This window comes from Xiphias gladius, chromosome 5 (genome assembly GCF_016859285.1).
Source record: "Xiphias gladius isolate SHS-SW01 ecotype Sanya breed wild chromosome 5, ASM1685928v1, whole genome shotgun sequence".
Classification (NCBI taxonomy): domain Eukaryota; kingdom Metazoa; phylum Chordata; class Actinopteri; order Istiophoriformes; family Xiphiidae; genus Xiphias; species Xiphias gladius.
This window is the reverse complement of record NC_053404.1, coordinates 3,143,729-3,168,600: the sequence shown is the minus strand read 5'-3', so window position 1 is coordinate 3,168,600 and position 24,872 is coordinate 3,143,729. Positions and strand designations below refer to the sequence as shown.

At 42.5% G+C, this 24,872-nt stretch overlaps 1 protein-coding gene across 2 annotated transcripts in view; it reads left to right on the top strand.

Moving 5' to 3' along the window:
• Positions 1-24,872, top strand: part of mpp7a (membrane palmitoylated protein 7a) — a 133,951-nt gene that overhangs the window by 66,210 nt on the left and 42,869 nt on the right. For both annotated transcript variants that reach the window (XM_040127227.1, XM_040127228.1), the window contains 2 exons: positions 1,125-1,205; positions 8,847-8,978. In XM_040127227.1, the coding sequence (XP_039983161.1) occupies positions 1,125-1,205; positions 8,847-8,978 (213 nt within the window). The remainder of the gene's footprint in view (positions 1-1,124; positions 1,206-8,846; positions 8,979-24,872) is intronic.

Sequence of the window (24,872 nt, the reverse complement as noted above, 5' to 3'; positions counted from 1 at the left end):
ACAGGGTATAATACTTTGATTACATTTCTTTCTGTTGATCTTCAAGAGTAATAGAATCCGTTTTTTAACTCAAGTCAGTAGTTTAAATAAGGCATAGAAAAATAGGCCAGATACTGCATCGGATGATTTGCATTGATAACTATTGAAGTTATTTTAGTTGCTAGAAGACATCCTCCACTTGTTTTTACTATAACAGATATACAACAAAAAAATTAGGTTGTTTTTTGTTTTGGTTTTTTTGGTTTTTTTTGCAGTGTAGGTGTAGATGAACGTAATCTAAACCAGGTTAGAGGAGTCAATAACATGTTTTCTCCTTCAAGTTTCAAATGCTGAGGAGACTGTTGAGACTGAATACAACATGAATCTCTCCTCTCAACCCAAGCGGTGGCGGCAGACCGCCGCTCACCCCGAGTCCTGTTCTGTCGGAGGTTTCTTCCTGTTAAAAGGTTTTGTTTTGTATAGTTTTTACTCCACTGTTGCCAAGAGCCTGCTCATGGTGGAACTGTTGGGTTTGTCTCTATAATATTGCGATGTCTTGACCTTACTCTGTAAAGTACCTTGAGATAATGTCTGTTATTATTTGGCGCCATATAAATAAAATTGAATTGGTTAGCATTGAATTCTATGAAGCAAAATAAAGGAAGGCTCAGTTATCTTGTTCTTTTCAGTTCACAGTTCCTTGTAAAACCACGACCACTTTATCGCTCTCTTTATCACAGTGAAAGAAAGATTGTGAACACAGTGATTGCACAGTGATGAGACAAGGCAAACCTTCCCACCATCGCTCATATCACAAAATCGATGGAATGGACTGGAAGAATTTGAACATATATATCATTTAACTCCAGTATTGCCTGATCACGCACATACATCAATGGGTGAACTATAGATCATTATAAATCAAAACCTACTCCATTGGCAGAACTGCCGTTGACTCATTATGCATCAAGTCAAGAGCCAATATAACGTATTGAATGTGCAACAAAACAGGCAAAAAAGTCATACTTCAGGCCTATCTTGCATCTATGGGAGAGCATCTACAGAAGACAGTGGGATTTTTCATTTCCTGCCAGTGTGTTTAATAGACTTTCCTGATATAGCAATCTGTGTCTTCTGCTCCTTAGTTGTCTGAGGAGCTGGAAGGGAAACCAGCCAATGCAGAAATCAAAGAGCTTCTCAAACTACTGGCCAGACCCCACTTCAAGGTGAGTTTTTATTTTTTATTCATTATATATTCAGAAAAAGTCAAGGAAGTACAACCACATATCCTTTTTGTGGAGGATAACAGTATTGTCTTAAAAAAACATCAAAATATCTTGCTGCTCTGGCTACCACACAGTGAATCAAAAACAGACTTTGGCTCGTATTCCTACTGACATCATTACACAAACAGTATGGATCTTTGCTGTTTGTACAGTACCGGCATTAAAGTGATTATCGTGGTGTACACAATATAATACAGCTGTTAGATCTAGGCCTGGCTTTTTCTTGTCGTCTTGGCTGCAGCCGCTGGCCTCATTAGCCAGATGCAGACAGCTACAAAATAAATTTACACAATTTTATTTTCAAAAGCATAACTCTGGCCATCCATCAAGCCCTCCAGGTGTCTCAGCCAGACAAAGCTGCCTTGATGATGGCGGGACAGGAGGGGAGCTGGACGGGCTCTTTTTTTAATGCACTGTCATCATGCTTATTTGAGCTCTGCCAGAAAAAACAGCTCAGTATGAAGTACATACCACAATACACACACATACTTGGTGGTGAACGCAAATATTCAATACCTCTCAACATCAGGTTTGTGAAGTGACAGGGGTTCCCAAAAGGATTAGGCTCAGATTCTGATTTTTGAACGTCTATACTACTGACGCAATGATTAATTTCTTAAATTCTGCCGATATAACTCTATCTTTCTGATAAAAGAAACAAAAACCGTACAGTCACACACACACACAGTCTTTCAAATACAGGAAGCTTGACAGGTAATTATGCAGATACACAAAGAAGGATCAAGTATAATTTAGGTCATCCCACTTAGCTAGCATCAACACACACAATCCCACATAGACATATGATGGTGGATACACACTCAAACACACATTCACACAGCCGCTATCATGAAGACAAATGGTGGAAATTTATCATAGCTTTGCTCTCGCTACTTAGCTACGTAGGGACATTGTGATCTCCTTTGTCTCTGTCAAGCCCAAAGTGAAATGCCCCGGCAAACGATCACTGCACACGCCATGAAGCATGCCTGTGTCAAAAATGCCGCGTTTATTATTTTAATTACGCTTACAGTGAAGTATTTGGCGTGGAAAGGGTCAATCCATCAAAACACTGAGCTTGTGAAAGTCATCGATCAGGAAGCTCAGCAACTTAAGCTGACGAGGTGAGGAGAGGTGAAGGTAGGAGATGGGCCAGGTGTACACGCACACACACACTCCAACAGACATGGATCCAGTGGCAGATAGGGTGTCCGTAGCTAAAATTCATATTCTACAAGATAGTAAGTAGCAGGCTGTCAGGCTGAATTACAAAGTGCTCTTTCATAGAAAGCGTGAAAATCATCCAATCACCTCTGAGCTTATGTGACTCATGGAATTAGAAATTAGATCTACAGTATTTGGGTCACATTCATATGTAGAAATAAATTTAATTAGCATCACATATTTTCCAATTGGACTTTGATCTAAACAAACAGATTGTAGTTTTCAGTTCATTGCCATTTTCTTGGAGTACATGCATTTTTTTCTACCTTTTATGCTATGGCTCCCGCAACCCCAGGCCAACTCGACATCCGCAAAGTTGATCTCGAAGCACCCCCACTGCATCGCCTGAGCAGCCCCAGTCAAATAAATGGATGATTGCCTTTTTTTTGTTTGTGTGTTTTGTATTGTTTTGTTTTTAATGCAGGCCAGAAGTTGGTCTTAGTGTTTCTGTCTTTTTTGTTTTCACAGATGGCAGTTTGGTATTGCTCACCAGTAAACCTTTGATTTTAGCGTTATTGAAATTAAAGAGCAATTTAACAGCAGCTGCAAACCTTGCTCTTGTTGACCTCCAGTGGTCACTGATGCACTGATGTATAATTGTACTCCATGATGTGTCATCACTGTTAGGCGTGGTTGCAGGTGCAACAAACTTGAAACTTTCAACCAGAGACGGCAGTAAAATACTACCTTTCAGCCTGGTATTGAGTTAAGCTTTGAAGACCCCCTAATTAGATCAGATTGGCCTCACATACTAAATGGAATTACTGAATGGTAAATCTTTCTCATTAAGAAGAATTTATGAATTTAAATCTATAAAAACACCCTAATACCCTGTTATAGCTGTTTGTGTTGCAAGGAAGTAAAAGTGACTCCTTATACCCAAAGAAAACATTGCCACCTCTGCATTGGTACCAAGTCCTCTCTCCAACTTCAGCTTTGTCTGCTCAGGAAGAGCCTCACCAGTATTCCCTTGTTTTCACTCTTTGTTTATTTTGCTGCCTCTATTCCATGCTATTGCTCTGTCCTCCAACCACCTCCACACACCACTCAGCCAACCTCAGCTCCAGTGCAGAACGAGGTCAGCCAAACAATTCTACACGAAACAATGGAAAATATTTGGCTACTAGCTTCCTCTACTGCCGGCCGTGCACCTCAGCAGACAGCACTGTCATAAGCACAGAAGCAACTGAGGACAGGAACCTGCTGATCAAAACATTGATATACCGCACTATAAGTATAAATTCTGAAGGGTAATATGTAAGTTGCAGTCACCACTCTGTTAAAAAAAAGCCTTTTTGTCAGGAAAGGCTATTTTATGTTTAGTGCTCTGACACAAATCTGTTTCCCAGTAATCAGGTCCTTAACTTAAATAAGAAAAATTATTAAAAAAAAAAAAAGACAAAAAAACCCCCATTTTTTTCTGACTTCTGTGAGCTTTAGTTTTATCACTTTTTGAGGGAAGGCATCATACCTGGTTTTGTCAAGTTAGGTGCTTGACATCTGCACGTGTTCACACACTTTCACATTCTATCAGCTTCATGACCTCTACTCTTTAATATTGATTCAAGTCCATCACCAGGTTTTGAGCATGTGGGCCTTAAACCACCAGGCTAAACACTCCTGCTGGCTTCAACCGAAACACTGGGTCAGCAATAGATCAGTTCCAGCATCTTGGTTTGAAGGGAGGGCTTTGACTTTACCATGCTGAGATATGGAGGCTCTCGCCATTTTCTTGACATTGTGTCTCAAACTGTAGGCAGCATGTGGGCTTCAAGAATGAAGTATTAAAACATTGCTCTCTTTCTGTTTCCATCTGTCCTCCAGGGCATTTGATACCGTACCAGCCAGCCCCAGTGTAAATCACAGGGCGGGCGGTGTAAAACACAAGCAGATGGCTGCTGCCTTTGAATGGCGTCTCTGTGCGATAGTAACTGTATCACTCTTAATTATGGCTGAAATGATCCATTCCTAGGGTCGGGATATAAATCAGGCTCTTTAAAACTCCCCTCTCTCTTTCTCTTCCTTTCTCTTTCTAGCCTGCACTCTGTGCCTCAAACTTTCTCATTTACGATTTGCACATGAAAAAACAACTTTCACCCATATTAGCCCCCCTTAGAAAGACTAATATTGACAGTGATGAAAGTGCCAATTATGATGGCCGGCTGTTTCCGCCAGCATATATGGAGGTAGGTGTGTGTATGCATGCTTGCAGAATGTGTTTGACTTGGGGCGGTGCGTGCTGAGGTTCAAGGCTTAGAGAGGGTGGGTGTGAGTGTCATATCCCAGCTGGGCTACAGCAGTGCCTCCAAGGCAGAACGCTCACAACAGGGTCCCTCCCGCCTGGGGAAAGCAGTTACCCTGCACCGATCCTGTGCCGCCAGCTGAAAAACGAGCAGGCCAGTGACAGGGCCAGGGGCTTTAATGAGAGGCCAATGCCAGGAATGTACGGGCAGGTTTATTTAGTCAAGCACAGTGATCTGTTTTTCTAGGATCCCTATTATGCCTAATGAACACAAACACACGAACCGAGAAAGGACAGGATGCCTGGAAAACAAGGGTGGTTTTGCTTCCCTTCATCTTTCTTTCCGTGTCTCACTTTCTTTCTTTCTCCTTTCCTCTTCAGGCCTCAGCTGCAGGGACTCTACAAGGATATAGCTCCAGATTTGATTAGGCAGCTAATCTGCAGAAAGCTTCCATATACACTGTGTGTTGTGGAAAACATTTGTACCTGTGTAGTAGCCCATGTCAACGGTCGCCAGCCAGGGCATGTACCATGTGCTATCTATTAGTATAGAGCTGTTATTGCTACTTTCTAGAAAGTTTTTACAAGGAATTAGCTGTGACTCTGTTACGGGTTGTTAGGCACAGCCATGGGGGAGAATATGGCGCTGGGGAGCAATGCCATATTTAAGGAAGTGCCATCAATGACACAACATACCAAAGGTCAGGTTATTAGGCCTGATGGATATAGTTCGGAGGAAACAGCAACTGGAAGGTTAGTGGCGAAATGGTTGAGGTGAGCACGAGGAGGGAATTTGTAAGAAGAGACAGAGCTCAATTAATTTTTTCTCTGGAAATGATCTTAACTTTGTAACATTTACTCTGTTTTGTACTATTATTTACTACTCCCACAAAAGAGTTTCCTCTGATCTAAGTCTAATTGTTTGTGAGTTAATCAATTAAACATCAAGTCTATAAAATGCCAGATTATAGTAAAAGATGCCCCTTTCAATTTCCCAACACCCAAGCTGACATGTTCACATTTCTCGTTTGGTCAGCTAACAGTTCATAATCAAAAGTTTTTCCAGTTTGGCTGGATATAAAATATAGAAAAGCAGCAAATCCTCACATCTCACAGGCTGGATCCAGCACATTTTTTGACATTTGAGCAACATTTTTGCTTGATTTATGAACAGTTGAGTTCAAGTTGAGTTTGAGTTTTACTTACTTGGAAAGGTTGAAATCAGACAAATGATATACAAATAGCAATGACAAATAAGCCCCCACAAGGGCTAAATCAATGATCAAAATCATTGTTGAATAATTTTGTGTCAGTTGAATAATCAACAACTTGATAAAGCACTATTCCACTCTCATTCTAGGAACTAATGCTGCACAGCTTAAGAAAAATACTTTAGTTCTGCTTCTTGGGCATCAGGCCCATATGGGTGTCACAACCTGCTGAGAGGTTGATGGACGCTGGCTGATCCGCATGTTGTTGCGACACAGATCAGGTGCTGTGACTGATAGTCAAATACCATAAAAAGAGCCACAACACCACATGTATCCAACCTCAAACTCAAAAAATCTTCTTTTTCTGGGTTTGTTGTCACTGCACAGGCCAGCTTTCACCAAAGGATGTTTTCAGAAAACTGGGGGAAGTTAATGCAACACCAATTAAAACAGGTTTTCTTGTACCCCCCAGTGGGAGAAAAAAAAAATTAGAAAAAGACGATAAACAAAACAGAAAAGAGATGGTGACCACAAAGTGGGAAGCTTTCTTCTGTAAATATTAGCCCTCATATTTTATACAGCACTGAATGAAGTACTGCTTCCATTCATTGGTTTTAACTCTGTTAACATTAAAATTACTGATCTCATCACAACACTGAGAAAATTGCAACTGCAAGCTCTCCATCCATGCCTTGACATGGTGTTATGAACATAATTAATTTGTTATATGGAGCACAGGTTTGGGATCCCGTTCACATTCACTTTGCTCTTATTTTCCTCATCTGCAATCCGTTTCAGTTTCTAGTGTTCCAAGACAATATTTCAGTACCGTAATGATAGGATCCCCAGACATAAAATACAACGCAAAGTTTGTGTTAATGTATGGTGCAGATAAAAGCCAGGAACACATTGTCAGGCCTGTTCTGAGAAAAGCACAAACTGATGCTGAGAAGATTTTGTGAAAATTCCATGAAAGATAAAACTGGAGAGGAGCAAATAAGAAAAAAGAAGATTTATGGCATTTGAGAGAAGTTTGGACAGGGGGACCAGAAAACAAGAGAAATTAAGGGAGGAAAGATGTGAAAGAGAAAAATGTAGAATTAACTTTGTGTTCTTCTTGGATCTGGGATTTCGAGTCAATTTTTTTTTTTTCTTGTTTTGATGGTCTGCACTGCTTTAGAACCCTGTTTAGGTTTAGTATCACTATTAAATTTAGCGTAAAAGTTGACTTCAGGTTGGGTGAGCTAGAGAAAAAAATATTTTTATTTGTTGCTGAATACAGCTTGTATATTACTTTTTTAGCTTTGGAGGCTGCTTTTAATGGTTATGATTACATTGTACATACCAAAGTGATTGCTGAGATCTGGCAACACAACGATATGTGCTACAGCAAAGTCAGGCAGGACAAGAAACACAAACAGTCAGACAGCTAGTTAACAAGCCAGCAGTTTAGCTATATTATCTAAACCACTTAATTTAGAGTGTCACTTCAAAGTTAAACCAGGATGTTCCTGGATGAATGGGAAGTGGAGGTACTGATTTTACCATTTGCCTTTAATTTCTTTTCTAAGCACGTTTCACCAACCTGGAGCTTTATGTAAAACCTGTATGATTTTTCTGATTGATCTTGTTTCTTGCCCCATTGCATTTATGCTGCCACAGTCCAAGATCTCACTAATTATAATTTCTAGAAGAATATAACTCTTAGGGGGCAACTTGTGCCTTTATTAAAGATTGGACGGTAGACAGCTGGAAATTAGAGAGAGGAATGACATGCATCAAAGGTCTTGAACCTGGGACTTTCAGTTTATCACTTTCCTCATGAATTTAATATAATGTTATTGATGATGAAATGATGGTTAAAACTACAAAAGTAAGACCCAAGTTGTAACAAACCTGAATCAGCCTTTAAGGTAGCAGTCAGGACTAAGGGAATTATTGGACCAAGTTCTCACACGTATACAAGATAAACTCTTTGTGTGTTTTTGTGTGTGTATGCTGGTCAGCTTGTCGCTCAGTGGATCCCAGCCACAGAGACCCAGTTATGTCTCCTCCTCTCATCTGCTCCCAGTTAGCAACATCTTGAACACTGTATTGCAGCATGCTCCCATGTCATAAAATACACTGCTCCTCTTCTCACCATATCCTTCTCTCTCTCTCTCTCTCTCCCCCTCTCTTTCTCTCTCTACTTTTGTCTGGCACATGAGGTGGAAGATGTTTTTCTCACTTTTTTTCTCCCCTCCTCAACCACGGAAAAAGCAGCACGCGTCCAGCTGCATCTTGGTCCGGACATGGAGTCGTTAAATAGTTTGAAAAATGAATGTCTCAATGGCATCATTCTTGTCTGTGTCCCGTCTCTTTTTATGTCTGCTCGTGAACATGTGAAATATCTGAAGCGGCTGAGAACTTCATTACTTTGAGCCTGCCCGCCGAACAGTGCAGAACATCGCTTCTCAGAGTGTTCACCACCTTGCCCTGGAAAGCATCGGTACTGAAAAAAGGGGCCAAAGTTGCCCCCCCCACCCTTACACTTGCAGTCGCTGGTGAGCAATGGTCCAGGGTGGGTGCTGGTTGCCTTTAATCAGAGAGATGTATGAGGGAGAGCATGGGCCTAATGACAATTAACAAATGGAGCTACAAGTACTGGCCCTGAATGCTTTGAAATCCATCACGCAGCCCTTGACGGAGACATCCCAATTCATAACCATGCTCCTTGCAGTCTCTGCGTTTTCTCTGTCCTGCTCAAAGAAAGAAATGATAGATTGAACTCTTAATGTATGTATTGCTCTACTCTGTTTTGCTAATTATACCAGGGTAAAGTTAAGACCTTTATTGTTTGACTGATAACCCTTGCCCATTGTTTCTTTCCTCCCATCAATTCTTCTATTTTTCTCATTGTTCTAGAGCCTTCTGACAGTCCATGATACAGTTGCCCAGAAGAGTTATGACCCTGAACTACCTCCGCTGCCTGAAGACATCAACGACGATGAGGATTCAGTGAAAATCATAAGACTGGTTAAAAACAAGGAGCCTCTCGTAAGTATCTTTGTCAGTCAACTTGAAAAATCATGTTTTTTGATTCGAACATTGGTTTTCAGCAGATCCCATTAGGTTTTGGAAAATTAAGATGATGACTTTGGTGCGCCCCGGTTGCCTAAAGCGGTGTAAAGATGCAGACCATTGGCTGCAACATCACTGGTTCCAGTCAGCTTTCAATAAAGTTATAAAGAATACTTTCAATAAAAATGTCTCCAACACAATTTTTTTTATCAGGTTCTCTATCATTTATTGTGAACAAATTTATATTATTAAAATCCTCTTATCTAGGCTTTGTTCACTAATCCGTGAATTTCTGAAAACCTCTTGTATCAAAGCAGTATCCACACCACAGGTCAAGCCAATATCATACATGCTTTTGATTCTGAGGTACTTGGCTATGGGAAACCAACCCACAACCTTGAAGTTGTAAGCACACCAAAGCCAACCACAATTACCCTGCTCTTGGCCGTGAGTATTTTCAGCCAGTCTAGGTTTGGTGTCTGTGTACAGCTTCCTTTTCTATCCTGGTCAGTGTTCCTCTCTTATTGTAACATGCCTGTCATGTCAGTACTCTTCAGGCATCGTCCCAGATGTCAAAACCCATCCGTCTAGACTTAGGGTCCAAGTGTACAGCAGCAACATCTTGGCTGGCATTCTTATTTTCGCTCCACCCCTCAACAGCCTGGATGTCTGGATTGTTAGATGACTGTCATACCATGCATTCCCCTGGCCTTGTTAGCTAGTGGGGCACATTTAGGAGTGGGTTTCTGTAACCCCACCAAAGGTAGTCGGTGCTGGTTTTTAGTTGCATGCTTTCTTGCATGATTATCCCTGTTGTGCCTTTGTTGTGATTCCTTGAGTCTCTTGACTGGCCTCAGTGTCCTGCAACACATAAAAACTCAACTGCTCAAGTCCTCAATGGCCTGTGAAAGACCTCCATCTGTCATCGTAGCACTTTGTTGTGTGTTAAGGCCCTGCCCATCTTTGATCTGTGCCCGACATGTCCTGGCCCCGGCCGCCTCTATTTTCATTTTGTGGTTTTCACCCTGACCACCATCTTGGCTCCAGGCCGGCGCACTCTTCTTACCACACCCTGGGGAAAGTAGAACACACCTAAGCCATTTTTGGGTTCCTGCTTATTGCACGTTCATTGGAGCTGCTGAACGTAATAATGTGGCTTGGAGGAATTCTCTCTCTCTCTCTCTCTCTCTCACACAACACACACTGTGGCAGGCACTTCCTGCTAAGGCCTCTCCCGGGCCTGATGTTGGATCACATTCCCTGAAACCATAATGTGATTTACACCAATCCCAGTCAGTTTAATCATCTAGCTGGTGTTATTCCATTACATGATGCTTTTTTTGTCTGAGTGATTTGGCTCCTGAGTTCATCTGAAGCACACATTTACGATGTGTGCACACAATACTGAAGATGTTAATTATATAGAGTATATTCTTGTAGTAGTATAGTGGCTAAGCTTTAGTTTATAGTTTAAGGGTGAAGACTGGTTATTGTGTGTTTTTTGAAAGTGACTGTATCTGAATAGAGAAGGTGCTGTGCCGCCACGTTTTGTTTTTTTTTTGTTTTGTTTTTTAGGGTCAACACTAGGTCAGTTTTAGAAATACAGTAGTATCACCACCAGGCTCTTATGCAAAACAGTCTACCAGTTTGGATTTATGACAGGAAATCAAGGCATTAGAACTTCCAAGATAGATAAAAGATAAGAGGTTTAAAAAAAATTCCATTCATAAAGGTAAAAGCAACAGCCACTGAATCTGCCAGTACAATAACATTCATTCTTAGGAGTCGTAGCTGCCCTCTCGCTGCCCAAAGGACCGGTAGGGCACAACTGCGGCCCATAATCTCCTGTGGCTGTAATTTAGGTCTGACCTTGGTGTAGACAACGGTAAGATTCTACTGCAGGGTATGGTTTTTTCTGTGTATGCATGAAACAAAACAATGGATACGAAAGAACTGCTATTGTGGCAGTGAGCCATCTCAGAAATGTCATGTGTGATGATTTTGTATTTTAACTGAGGACACACAGAGAAGGGCAACTTCAACCACCTAAGAAGATAAGAACAGACTCTACTCTGGCATCTTTTTGGAAGTGCTTGAAACCTCGGAGACAGACTCTGTGCTTGCATCTTCCATCATCCTATTTCTATAAAGCCGTTTTCTCATAAGAACTCTGTCCGGACCCAATTGCCGGGACATTGTGCGGAGTTGCCCTTTCACGCATGTAGCACACATCTGTGTCAGACACATTCTCACCTACTGGAAGTACTTGTGTTTGGTTTAGGCGAGGGGTGGTGACTGGGTAGAGCGTGCAGGAGGTAGGATAGGAACGCCATCAACTTGCCTTGCGCTTGCTTTGAATTCTCTGGACGGTGACCTACTCTATTCACACATGGGCTCAATCGGACATTACACGAACTTTGCACTAGGGAGTTGACAGGGTAAAGTCCGTTTAATGTCTGGCCCAACTGATTTGGACATTTGCATTCCCACAGACAGCTCCTCCAGGTAATGTCTAGAAAAGTTCAGGGTTGTAGCGCATGTGTGAAAGCACTATAAGACTTGCATTTATCAAATAGTTCCAGTGGGAATTGAACAAATTACTGTAGTAATACAAATTTTCAGGAAAAAAGTGGGACTTCGACAGCAGTTACTATATACTGTGTTTAGCTAAAGGCCTTTTCACACCAAATTTATGCTCCGTAATTTGTCTTTTTGTAAGCACATTAACCTCTCGCACCCTGTCAGCGGGAAATATTTTTGAATTAGCTTTGAGCAGAAAGAAGTGACACCTATGAGCATACCTCACTCTGTGAACTCCATAGCCTTCATATATCTCGTTTCTTGTTATCTTACTTTCTTTGCTGCAGTATACCAACATCACGTAAAAGGTTGTTGAAAATCTTTTGTCATACTGTATGCTCACTTTTTGAGCATGCTCGTCATACAACTCCTAGACAATAAAATTATTGTTTCTTTTGGTCTAACCACACAAGTGACTACGTTGTAAATGAATAAAAATAAAAATACAACTCCTTGTTCTGTAACACCATATACAGACATATATGAATGTGCTGAAATGGCAGTGACATAAGTCCAAAATTTGCACTTAATGTGAAATGGTCCTAATAGTCCTTATTGAAAAAAACCCACGGTAATTTGAAATTTGTGAAGGTGAAGGTACTCTGGTTTTCTGACCCTCTAATTTGACAGTAAATTTTAAGGCTCTGGATTTACCTCTGGCCCCTAGAGAACTGACAACCTGTAGATCTTTAAAGGGAAACTGACCCTAATGGACAGTTAGATCGTACATTAAGTAAACAGCCAGCAAGTCAGATGCTCATGGTTAAGTCATAGCAAATCCACTAAGCAATAAAAAACCCTCTAATTTTGCAGGGTCCTCATTCACCGCTACACCAAATTGATTTGGATGTGCCCTTTAACTTGCAATTTCCCATAATCAGCCTGAAATTTTCAAACCTGACATCATAACAACGGGACTGTACAATATCTAATTTCCTCTCCGTCTCTCCTTACTTTGCTGTTTTATTTTTCTGTTTCAGTCTTTCTCTGTCTGCCTTTGTCTCATTTTATAGTTCTGGATGATACAGGGACAGTGCACACCCCTTTCCTGTGACTGATCTATTAAATTAATTGGGATTAGTCGAGTTGTTTATATTCAGTAGCTCTGATTAATTGCTATCACTTCTCAGAGCCTGACTTCATGCCACATTTCAGTGAAAAAGTAAAAACTGTATCTTCCAGGACAACCTTCCTCCTCTTCTGCCCCCTTTTTCTTTTATACTCCCTGCTCTCCTGTTGCTTTCCCAAACTGGCTGGTTTATTAGCTCATGTATTGGGACAATTTAATAATTAGGTTTGTGGAGCAGCACAAATGTGCACACATACACAAACATCAGCTCAGCTATGTCCTTTTATTGAAAGAATGTGTTATTTTGGATAAGGTTACAGAACAGTTTTGGTGGGGGTCTAAATTTAAGTGTTAAGGAGGGCTGAGTGCGTGGTGGTGTAGCTGATATACTGGTGAAGTTTGCCTCTAGTTATAAAGAGCTTTAGTGCAGACTGATTAATAGGAGAACTGTAGACAAAGGTTGGAGGAAGCCAGAATGCACTGGTGTTACACATTTCATGTCCAGATCCAGATCCAGGAGGTTGGGGCTTGGATTGAGAGGCCTAAAACATGGGCTGCAAAAATGTCCAAGTCATATCAAAGTTATATAGCTATAAGTTATATAGTGTTGAGGCTTTCGTTGTTGTTAATGAAACTTTATATCACAATTTCTCTAGATTTAAATGTTTAAATTTTTTTGGTACTAGTGCAGTGATACTCCATATTTGACTGTATGTATTACTGCGTAAAGAACTCGTTGATAGACATTTTTTTCCGGTGGAGGAGCCACTACGTCATCCCTAAGCATTCTGGAAAATCCAAGTGCTCACACACAAAATATATGTTAAGTAGCAAAAGACGACTTCGAACACCCAAAGGCGGGTACACCGCAGCTGCTCAGGGTGATCATCACTATGATGTGAGAACATTGGAGGCTGACAAGCCTGCTGTGGTCAGCTCTGTTCCCCTCAATTGGATGTTCTTGCCGGCCTGTGACGCAGATGTAAATAGCAGACTTGGAGATGCTCGCTGCGAATGGCCCATTTTGTTCAAGTTCATTTTAGCCTGCTTTCTCTGTTCATTCTTGTGCATTAAATTTGCGGTTAACACGTTTTTATTTGAGGTGATGTAAAGGCATCAGTGCTTTGAAGAGGTTACAATTTAATTATAACGCATTTCAAAGTCCTTGAAGTAAAGTGATACCCCTACTCCCTTCTCTGCCATGTCCATATGGACACCTGTCGTTCAGAAGTATAATATTTTGTGCGAATTTTTTTCACATTCCTGCTGTGCTTTTTGTGCAATATTACCAGTGCGAAATTGACATCCCATCCATCCGTTTCTTCCTTGATTCTTCCATCCCAGGTTGTTAGGCATCATTAGCAGCCGTAAAACTCTATCGCTCTCCTTCCTCTATTCGTCTTTTTCTGTCTGTTCTGTGTTGTTGCACAGTATTGGTTTTCCCATCATGACTTGCTGTCATTGGGTGTAGCTAAACTGAAACACTAGACTGCAGGATCCGTGCCATCCATTCTGCAGTGCCAGCCTACATATTGTCCTGCCTTGCATCAGCTAGCATCAATTTATACAACTATACCACTGGGCTCGGCCACCCAGCCACCCAGCCGCCCCAGCCACTGTATTCCAGTGGATCAGCTGGACTTCTCATTATAGAGCCACAAATAGTACTGGTTCGACTTCAGAGCTATAGTACTCACTGCACACATGAATATAGATGGCATATCCAACATTATTATTGTAAAAGCTCCAACTGCATGATTGATGTCATTGGATTTTCTTTACTTAATATGGGAGTTGATAATTGCAATGAGACAGGAAAGCCTTGTGATCGATTCAGCTAGTGACGAACTTAGTTTTCCATGAATGGCAGTGGCTGGAATGAGCTATTGGCAATTTTACATGCCATGATTTTCTCATCTGCGGCAGACGCGCCTCCTCTTCTCTCTGGCTCAATTAGGATGGTCGGATCATGGCAGCTCTAATTCCGCTTGTCTGGAAGCCTTCACAAGCACATTCATTCAGATAGTTGTAGTCAGTGTCCTTCTCAACTGAGACTAAAAACCATCCACATTGTTGCATATTAAAACTGAGCTGGTTTGAATGTATACAATCACAGGTTTACAGGATGAATTTAGTTTGAATATTGCTTAAAACCCTAGAGAGAAGTTCTCAATTGAGAAAGTTATCAAAGGACACAACTAGATAGATGATTTTTTTTTTTTTTTTTTTTTTTTAAGTGACTTGTTTATTGTCTGTTTAGATCAGAGTTTGGAAAGCAAGGGGAAAGTAATGACACTGGCGGGGAATTAATGGAGCAGCTAATGAGATTAGAGCAGACAGCACACATGTTAGTGTTTTACAGATAGACCCATGTGCTTTAAAAGCAATACATCTTTCACTTGATGGATTAGGCTGCAGTGTCTTGGGAGTGCTGCAAAGGAAGATGGAGCACCACGTTCGAAAACATACAGACAAGTGAAAAGCACTGCTTTTGAGGACTGGCTCACTGTGTCATGGTGCAGACTTGATCGAATCTATGATCTTAACTGCTTTATGTGGGTGTAGGACAGTGTGCGCCTACCTATGTATGTGTTATAATGTGTGTATAGTTATTTCTGTGTTTGATTTAATTTCTTTTGCATAACCTGTATTTTACAGTATCTGTATGGGTGTAGTAGTGCAACCAGACTCTTGTTTATGTACTCCAGGGTATGTGGGTTTGTTTTTATGTAAAGAAAATACTGCATATACTATTTACACATGTGCATTGTAGTTTAAATTTCAAGATAAGGATCACAAATGGATTTTTTTTTTTAAATTCAAATAAGTAATGATAGCAATGAGATTGATAACTGGACCTGATAGGATAGATCCAGAATTTGCTGTAAGTAAGTACATAAGTAATTTATTTATATAGGACCTTTCAAGAGCAAAGACGTGAGAGAGGGCTTCACAGAGGAAATAAAACAAAGACATACATATGCCCGTAAAGCATATATTTAAAAAAAAAACCCAGAATAAATAGAAAAAAAATTAAACAAAGGCAAGCCTAAACAAGTAGGTTTTGAGCTGCTTTTTAAAGGTGTCCGCAGTGTCAACGGATCTTAAATTCCATGGTAGAGATTTCCAAAGTTTAGGAGCCACAACCTCAAAAGTGCAGGCTCCTTTAATTTTAAACCTCGTTCTAGGAACGACCAGCAAGGAGCCCATAAAGACCCAGGGCTACAGTAGATCTCCCTTCAAGACTACACGTCTGACAGCTAAAATATCCTCGCTGAAAGAATGATGTAATTCTATATGCCTTTTATTGGATTTGTGATTTCAAGCGAGTAAAATGCATTAAACAGTTTTGATTACGGCTTTGGATGTTTGATGCATAAGACCCCTCTCTTTTCTACTGTCACTACCTAAGAGAGAAAAATGCCAAAAACAGTCAGAATAAACCCATGGAGTGTGCACTTTTTTATTTTATTTAGAATTTCTGTTATTATCAAGTCTGTCATAGGTTATCATGGATTAGCTTCTGGTGGTTATGCTGCAGCTTAATCCATAATATATTGTGTCCGTATATAGGAGGAGGAGTTTGTGTGTCCTAGTAGTGGGTGATATGGATAAAAACCTCTGACAGTATATATATATATATATATATATATAAACACATCATAATGATACAAAAATCCTTAAAAAAAGTATAATAAAAAAAACAATATTGCATAAAGCAGACATGGAAAAGCCCCTGTGTTTGTTCTTATGTGTGCTTGTACAGCCCTGAAGTCCAGCGGCTGTTACACCACCCTTGCAGCCCGTTGAGTTGTGAATGTGAAAACACACACAGCTTCCAAAGCCACATCTGAGGCATTCTCAGATCCTAATCTCACAGCCCTCTTAAATAAAACGTCTTCCTCCCATCATGTGTAATCATAAACGTAGACACACGTCCCGACACTCCTGCTCATTTATGCCCAGCGTTCTGAGAGCCAGAGAGCTCGGAGGTTGAATGTGGGCATTGTTGCCCGTTGAGCCGAATGCTTCTCAGTGGCCCTGCTTTGCAGCCTACTTTGGAAATGAAAAGTGACATGTGAAAGTGCTTTTTTCTTTACTTGGGATAACGACAGGGAAAAACGCTAAACAATCCCAGAGCAGAGATAGACCTTTCCCTATGACACAACTGTCTCTTTGTATGCGCTCATACTGCTCATGCAGGGCTCTCAGACAAGAAACACACATACAGTACATAATGACTAAATATCTGGCACTGTCCAGTTTATAGCAAAGAGACGGAAATTCCACTCAGTCTACATGGTGATTCATGTGGACAGTATGGAAACAAATACACACATTTGGTGGGATAGTCACACATTCACACACAGATTCACATACCCAAATTCACCGGCACCTGTCTGAAGTACTGAGGTGGGCTGCTAAGTGTGTTTTCATAGCAACAGGGTAATTACTCGCTCTAACATTAAGGTATAAAGGGGCAGAGGAGGAAAAGGAAAGAGGGGGTGGAGGAAGACAAATGAAGGTAAGTCTTCCCGTCGGAGGGCCCTCTGCATTACACTACCTGGCAGTTTCTCCTGGAATTCCTCCTGCTTGCCATAATTATCATAATAATCACCTGCAATTTTCTTTTTTCTCAGTATACTTGTTAATTACGACTGGTGGGTCAAGACCGAGGTTAAGGAAATAAAAAGGGAAACCAGAGCCTGGTTTAGTCTGAGAGGCGGAGTAGGAAGGAGGGAGAAAGGATAGGGTGTGAAGAGTAGCTTTTATTAGTCTCAATCACAAGTGATTTAATAAAACAGGTGGAAAGGCATGCAACAGGTCACCCAAAGGGGATTGGCCTGCAGTGGCAGCTCTGTTGCATCAGCTAGAAAAATAATTTGATGTATAACCTCAAGTACCTTTTACTGCTCTCTGGTTTCTTTCTTTTTTCTTCCTCTTTGCAACAATAATATAGATTTTCATCTGGGCTCCTGCTAATTCTTTACGGCGCTGTATTAATCTTTATAGGTGACCATAACGCTAAATGGATTTTCTGATCATGAGCGAATACACTAATATTACATGATTTTACTCTTTCTGAGCAGCACGGGAGTCTGCAGCATTTGAGAAAGTATGTAAGAACTCATAAATATGCTGGGCTCAGTGTGTGTGGAACAGTCATGTGTGTTATGTGTGGGGGGCTCTGTGCCATCTCAGTGAGGTAAGATGAAATGACACACTCCAACACCAGATATGATTGGATGTAATTGTATTTTAATGTCCAGGAGGCTCATTCCCACTTTGTATCTGATTTTTCCATGGTCACCATCTGGTGTGAAGAATGCCAGCATGTGTTTCCACTACACTTGCATTTATACCTCTAAACATACCAGTCAACACAGCATTCGGCAGGAGTTTATTGTCGCCGTTACACTTTTGCTGTTAAGTGACATCATGTCAAAACATGTCGGCCTCTGTGTCCGGGCCGCTTATGTTTGTTTTCCCTTGTCACTCTAAATTTGGAGGGAGAAATAATGTTTGTCAAATGCCACATCGTTCAGTTGATACACGAGGCGATGTTTTGAGTGGTCGTTATGGGGCGAGGGCTGTGTGTTTGAAATGGAGCAACGTGCTTATTTTCCCTGGTGGGTTAAGAATAGTGGAGTGGCTTTGGTTGCGGCCATGGCTTAGGTAAAGAGATCCTAGGATCCTTTTGTCCCACTGTGGCCCTAACTAGACGGGGCACACATAGCCTGCCTTGGACCCCGAGACTTATGATGACCCAGGCCAAGGCAATTAGCCAGCCCTCTCGTCATCCATACAACCATAGTACAAGCCAGCCAGCTTCCATCATGTCATCCAGCCATCCTTCCAGTCCATCAGCCAGAGGGCATTCTAATTGCCCCATAAAGTCTTAGCTTGCCAGAAACTCATTGTGGCCAATCCCAGCCAAGATAACATGATGAGACTTCCAACATTCAGCTTGTCTTACTCCTCTTATCTGCTGAAGTTTAATGCCACTACTGTGCACTGACAGTTCCCTGGATAATATTGCCTCCATTCCATTTCGTCTAATAAACACACACTCTCATACAGGAGGGGATCCAAATTTCAGTCCCTATTCTCTCTTTTTTTCTGCACTGTATGAGGTGTGAGCCATTTGTCATCACATACTTAATATGGCGGCCATGTCAGCATGTGTGCTGCAGTGCATGCACTGGGAAGGGTGATGGCTTGATATGGACAAGCGTCACTCCAGTTCTCCTCATCAGACAGCAGAGACTAAGCTGTAGCATTTGAGCCAGCCCAACAATAACAATCAGAGGCATTTATGTGTTAGAAATTGAGGAATAGAGCTAGGAGCAGTGGCTGCATATGGAGCTGATCACGTTAGGAGTGGAGGCTTCGGATCACCTTACTGATGACTAATTGGCCACAGCTAGAAGGCCCTCCTCAGTCCAAGGCGAACCCCCTCTCGTCTCTGTGTTTGACTGTGTATTTCTGCGCTTTATGCCCTTCAGTGTATAATTTCTGGAAGAACTTCCTCTTTTTGCTCATCAAGAGGGCAAACTGCAGCAATGTCTGATAACAGGAAGAGAGAATCAGCCCCAACATTTTTAAAAAAAAGTTTTTTTAAAAAATGTGGAGCTGAGCCACTTGATGGTTAAGTGGAGCCTTGTCTCTAATTACAAACATAGTGTAGCCTATTCATCAGGTAAACTGACTGTCCAGCATCAATCATCCAGTCTTTCGAGGTTTCTCTCAGGCCTCTTTGGCCTGAATTCAGATAAAAGCCCATCGCTAGACTCTCAAAGAAACACACGCAGACATGCTTGCATGCACACAAAAACACATCCACACATGTTGTCACTCATGCGTGTATGTGCTTTGACAGACGTAGACTTCTGACTTCCTGCACTGTTTCCATGTGCAAGGAAAACTCTGAAATGGCTTCCATGTGCCAGTAGGCGTTGAAGGCTAGATGTAAAGGTTTTGCTAATGCTTAGCTGTCACACCAGGAAGCCCATCTTGGTGCTTTAGGGTCTTTACAAACTTTGTTTCTTCCTTATGTATGCCCCCCGTATACCCATTATTCAGCTTGTTTAGGCTCTAGCCTGACTGTTTATGTATTTGTTTAACGGAGCAGGGACTCCTCATTAGTGGTCATGCAAGGCCCATAGGGTATCAGGGCACAGGGGAAGGTGATGCTGAGTTCAGGAGGTTGGATTTGCCCCCTGGTTCCAGCTGCTTCTCAGTGCATCCAAGGCATTTGCCAGGCCTCCAGCAGAGTCTGTTATACCCCTGGAGGATTGAGAGAATGAGGGTGGACTGTAGATTGTAATGAGGCGGAAGGGAAAATCTGGCACATATGAAATAATCAAGGATCAGGAAAAATGGGGTTGTACAGAACTTAGGAATAGTCTTGGGATAGTCATGAGCTTCCGGCTGAGTCTGTTGGAGTTCTCCCGAGGGAGCAAGAGGGTCGCCTCAATGCGACTGTGACCCGCTGAGAGGGTCTCTGACTGTTGTCGTTTCTCATGTGAGCAACGACGGAGAAATCTGGAGGGGGGTGATTAGGAGTAACCTGCATGATCAGAACCCATGTGATGTTTTGTTGTTGGACTTCTGTGCAAGACTTATATTGGCCATAACAAATACCATATTGGAGTATAAGGTGTTTTATAAGCATACTTCATACCAGAACACCTTCGGCCTGAGATCAATGATCGACTTTGTTGTCATATCATCTAATCTGTGGCTGTATGTCTTGGACACTTGGGTAAAGAGAAGAGCAGAGCTGTCAAAAGACCTTCACCTGGCGGTGTGTTGGATCAGATGGGTGGGGAGGCAGCCAGACAGATGCGGCAAACCCAAATATGTAATGAGGTTTAGCTTGGAACGTCTAGCATAGGCCCCTGTCCGTGGGGTCTTTAACTCCCACCTCAGGAAGAACTTTGCACGCAGCCCAAGGTCAGGGACATGGAATTTGATTGGGCCATGTTCAGAGCATCCATTGTGGACGTGGCTGTTAGTGGTTGTAGTTGGAAGGTCGTCATGGTGGCAGGGTGGAGGGAAGCCTTCGAGCTGAAGGAGGAGGCCTGTCAGAGCCTGGTCGGCCCAGGAGTCTTCTGAAGCAGCAGACTGGTTCTGGCAGGCCAGAAGGGGCTGCAGCTGCGGCGGTCGTGGACACAAAAACCTGGGTGTGGGAGGAGTTTGGGGAGGCCATGGAGAAGGACTTTCAGTAGGCTTCAAGGAAGTTCTGGCAAACCATCTTGTGTCTTAGAAAGGGAAACCAGGACTTGGGCCAGGCTGTTTTCAGCGGGGGAAGAGAACTGCTGACTCGAAATGGGGATATAGACAGGCAGCAGAAGGAACACTTTGAGGAGCTCCTGAACCTGACCAACATATCCTCTGAGGAAGAAGCAAAGTTTGAAGACTCGGGGGAAGCCTCACTCATCTTTGGCAGAGGTCTTTGAGGTAGTTAAGAATCTTCTCAGTTGCAGGGCACCAGGAGAGGATGAGATTTGCCCTGAGATGCTGAAGGCTCTGGACACTGTTGGACTGTGTTGGCTGACACATCTCTTCAGTGTCTCATGGAGGTTGTGGACAGTGCCTTTAGACTGGCAGCCCGGGGTGGTGGTTTCCATTTTTAAAAAGGGAGACCTGAGGGTGTGTCCAATTGGTCGGGGACTCACACTGCTCAGCCTCCCGGGCAAAGCTTATGCCAAGGTGGCGGAAAGGACGCTCCGATCGATCGTCAAACCTCGGATTCAGGAGGAGCAATGCAGATTCCGGCTTGGCCGTGGTACAGTGGACCAGCTCTCTACCCTTGCAGGGCTTGAGGGGTCATGGGTGTTTGCCCATCCAGTTTACATGTGTTTTGTGGACTTGTAGAAGGCCTATGACTGGGTCCCTTGGGGGATTTTAAAGGGGGTTCTACGGGAATATGGAGTTCCGGGGCAGTTGCTACGAGCCTTTCGTTCCTTATTTAACCATAGTGAGGGTTGTGTCTATATTCTCAGCAGGAAGTCAAACACGTTTTCGGTGGGTTTTGGCCTCCGTCAGGATTGTCCCCTCTCACTAACCCTGTCTCTGATCTTTATGGACAGGATTTGAAGGCGCAGCCGGGGGAGAAGAATGTCCAGTTTGGGGGCCTCAGACTTGCATCTCTGCTATCTCCATATGACGTGGTTCTGTTGGCTTCATCAGACCGTGACTTCAGCATGCACTGGGGCGGTTTGCAGTCACGTGTGAAGCGGTAAATCGGGCATCGTACCGGACCATTGTGGTGAAGAGGGACCTGAGCCGAAAGGCAAAGCTTTTGATTTACCAGTCAATCTACGTTCTGACCCTTACCTATGTGAGCTTTGGGTAATGACCGAAAGAATGAGATTGCAGATACAGGCAACTTAAATTTGTTTCCTCTGTGGGATGGCTGGGCTCAGCCTTAGATATAGGATAAGGAGCTCTGACATCCGAGTGGAGCTTGGAGTAGAGCCGCTGCTCATTTGCGTTGAAAAGAGCCAGCTCAGGTGGTTTAGGCAACTGATGTCCAGACAGGCTATTTTAAGTGGTTTAGGCAACTCACGTGCAGACAGGCGTCTGGACTGCCTTGCCTAACCTGATGCCACCCTGACCAGATTTGGGATTAGTGGCAGATAATGGATGGATGGATGGATTTTGGCATTGAAAAGTTCAGCATGATAGGCAGAACTTTTCATTTATATAGGTAAAAAAATTCTAATTCCGTTCTAAAACCTTTTTTTTAAATCTCTATTCTTCTCTCTATTCGTTGCTTTCGCTCCCTTCCATTCTTTTTTCTACATTCTATCATAATATCTCATCATATCCCTTCCATTTATATATTCATTCACTCAATAAGTCAACTCTCACTTTAACCCCAAACCCCCACTCATCTACCCACAGTCTACCACTTTTATCTCCCTCCCAGTCAACTTGTCAGGCCTGACTCTCCTCTGGTCTTTCACTTAACCTCCAGTTTGGCTCGCTCATGTTGCCACTGGATCGTTTTGGCCTCCCTCAGCTTTTCTTATCAGACAGAGCTCATTTTGCTACCGAAGCAGTGCTGAGTTCAGACTGGAGCTGGCCAGATTATGAAGGGAGGTTCCCCCTCCCTTCATAAATCCCCAGCTCCCATGGCTGGCCTACGTGGTCCCATTACGTCGGAGGGCAGTGGGTCAGATGAGTATCGCAAAGTATAAAGGCTTTAAAATGACTACAGCTTCAAATGAGTACTAGTAGAGAGTCAGCGAGGTGTATAAGGAAAACAAGCTTGGGCAAATTTGTCCACTGATACCCCTGTTTGTTTCTCTACTGGTGTTGAAAAACATAAGGCATAGTGGTTTGAATGGGGATAAAGTGTTTTACTTGCTTCCCGGAGATTTGGGTTCATGACCCCATCCTTTGTGTGTTTGCATGCTAAGTGTGCTGCTCTGTAATCACCATTGCCACTTGCAATAAAAGTTGTAAAAGTGGTGTTTCTAAATGGCATCAGGGTTTCAATGTGATGTAAGCCATATGTGTCAAAACTCGATTTATATCTACACACCATATGTGAGCCGATTCCATAGATAGCCATAGACGTGGTGTGGAGTACGTCTGTGGAGTTTGTGCAGCCCATTGTCTTCACAGACTTTGAGTCCAAGGCTGCCACTCTGCTGTTTAGTTAGCCTTTAGACTGCCACCAGCCACCAGGACCCCGGGGGACACAATAAAAACATCCATCATACCACAGGCCATCGATCAGCTCAAAGGAGAGACAGAAAGAAAAGGTAGAGAGAGAAAGTTAATGACCACATGTCCGAATACTCCTGTGACATATCCTACAAACTCCCCATCTCACCCTGTTGTCTGTCACAGTCTGTCTCTTTCCATGCAGTGCTCTATTCTTTCAGACACACACACAAAAAGGCCTCTCTGTCTGTCTGGGGGCCATTGCATCACAGACAGCTGCTTTAAGTCACACTGCTGGGGTTATATGTAACCCTGACACAGGGTTCTGACAGTGCCTTTCGCTCTTGCTGACCTGCTCCACTGATTTCTCCCCTACTGCAACCTCTCGCGTCTCTTTAATTGTCCAAATTATTCCATTAGGTCCACAACTCTCTACAGACACTACCACTGTCTTATCCTGATGTCTTTCCCTGTTTTCATCTATACCACCACCCCGAACGCCGTGAGGAAACCATTATCTAGGAGGAAAACCATTAGGTGTGAATAGGTTGTGAAAATAAGCAAGATGACATGCTAATAGATCGGTGAAGTGGCACAAACCAGAGGCTCCTTTGGTCTTTGAGGAGGTTGTTTTGATATCTCCTCCTGTGCTTCCCATGATGGTAGTAGCCAGAACTACTTCGGGCCTGTCAGAGGAAGGCAAACAGGAAAATATCACAAACCAGAGGGCCATGTTGTTGTACTCCAGTGGTCAACGCAGGCGGCAGTGGGTTCAGACAGCTGAAATAAAGCATGGCTGGTGAGCGGGGTGAGGAACGTTCCTACCATGTTCTTTTTTTTTTTTTTTTTTTTTTTGCAAAAGAAATAAAAACAATCTTTAAGGATGATGAGAATAGCAGCTAGAAAAGGGTAGAAGGATGAGTTTCAGCTGTGACTAACTGTGTCCACTATATGATCTGTCTGGTTTGGGTCGTCAGGCCCAAGCAAGGATGAAGATCACGTTAACATGCTGTTTGCTCTCCTATTACATCCTAAATCCCAGCAAGGCTGGTACCTAAATAATGTTTGTGGGAGGGCTGTGACAGGTGATCACCCATTAAGCCTATTGTTTTATTATAAAGGAAAAAGGCTATTTGGGTTTACTGGTAAATGCATCACCGCTGAACACCGTCATTTAAAATAAGGAAGTTTAGACACAGTGCTCTTCCCTGTGTTTCTTTCTGGCTGAGCACCAAGCCCATAAAGGAGAACAGGAAAGGCTTTAGCAACTGTGTGTGTTTGTGTCTACTGTCTCGTAGCTGTTTGACCCTTAGCCTTCTCCTTCTAGGCCTGCTCTTTTTTCAAAGATTGATACCTACTGCCACTACTACTGCAGTGACCGGGTGATTCACACTACAACAGTCTACCCATCCTTTTGAAATCATTCAATGTGCAATTGTTGGATAATTTCACTTGCATGCTCATAATCTATTGTTGTTGATTAGTAGGGTATTTAGTTTTAAAGGTGCAATGAAATGGACACTTTGATGTAAACCCACCTT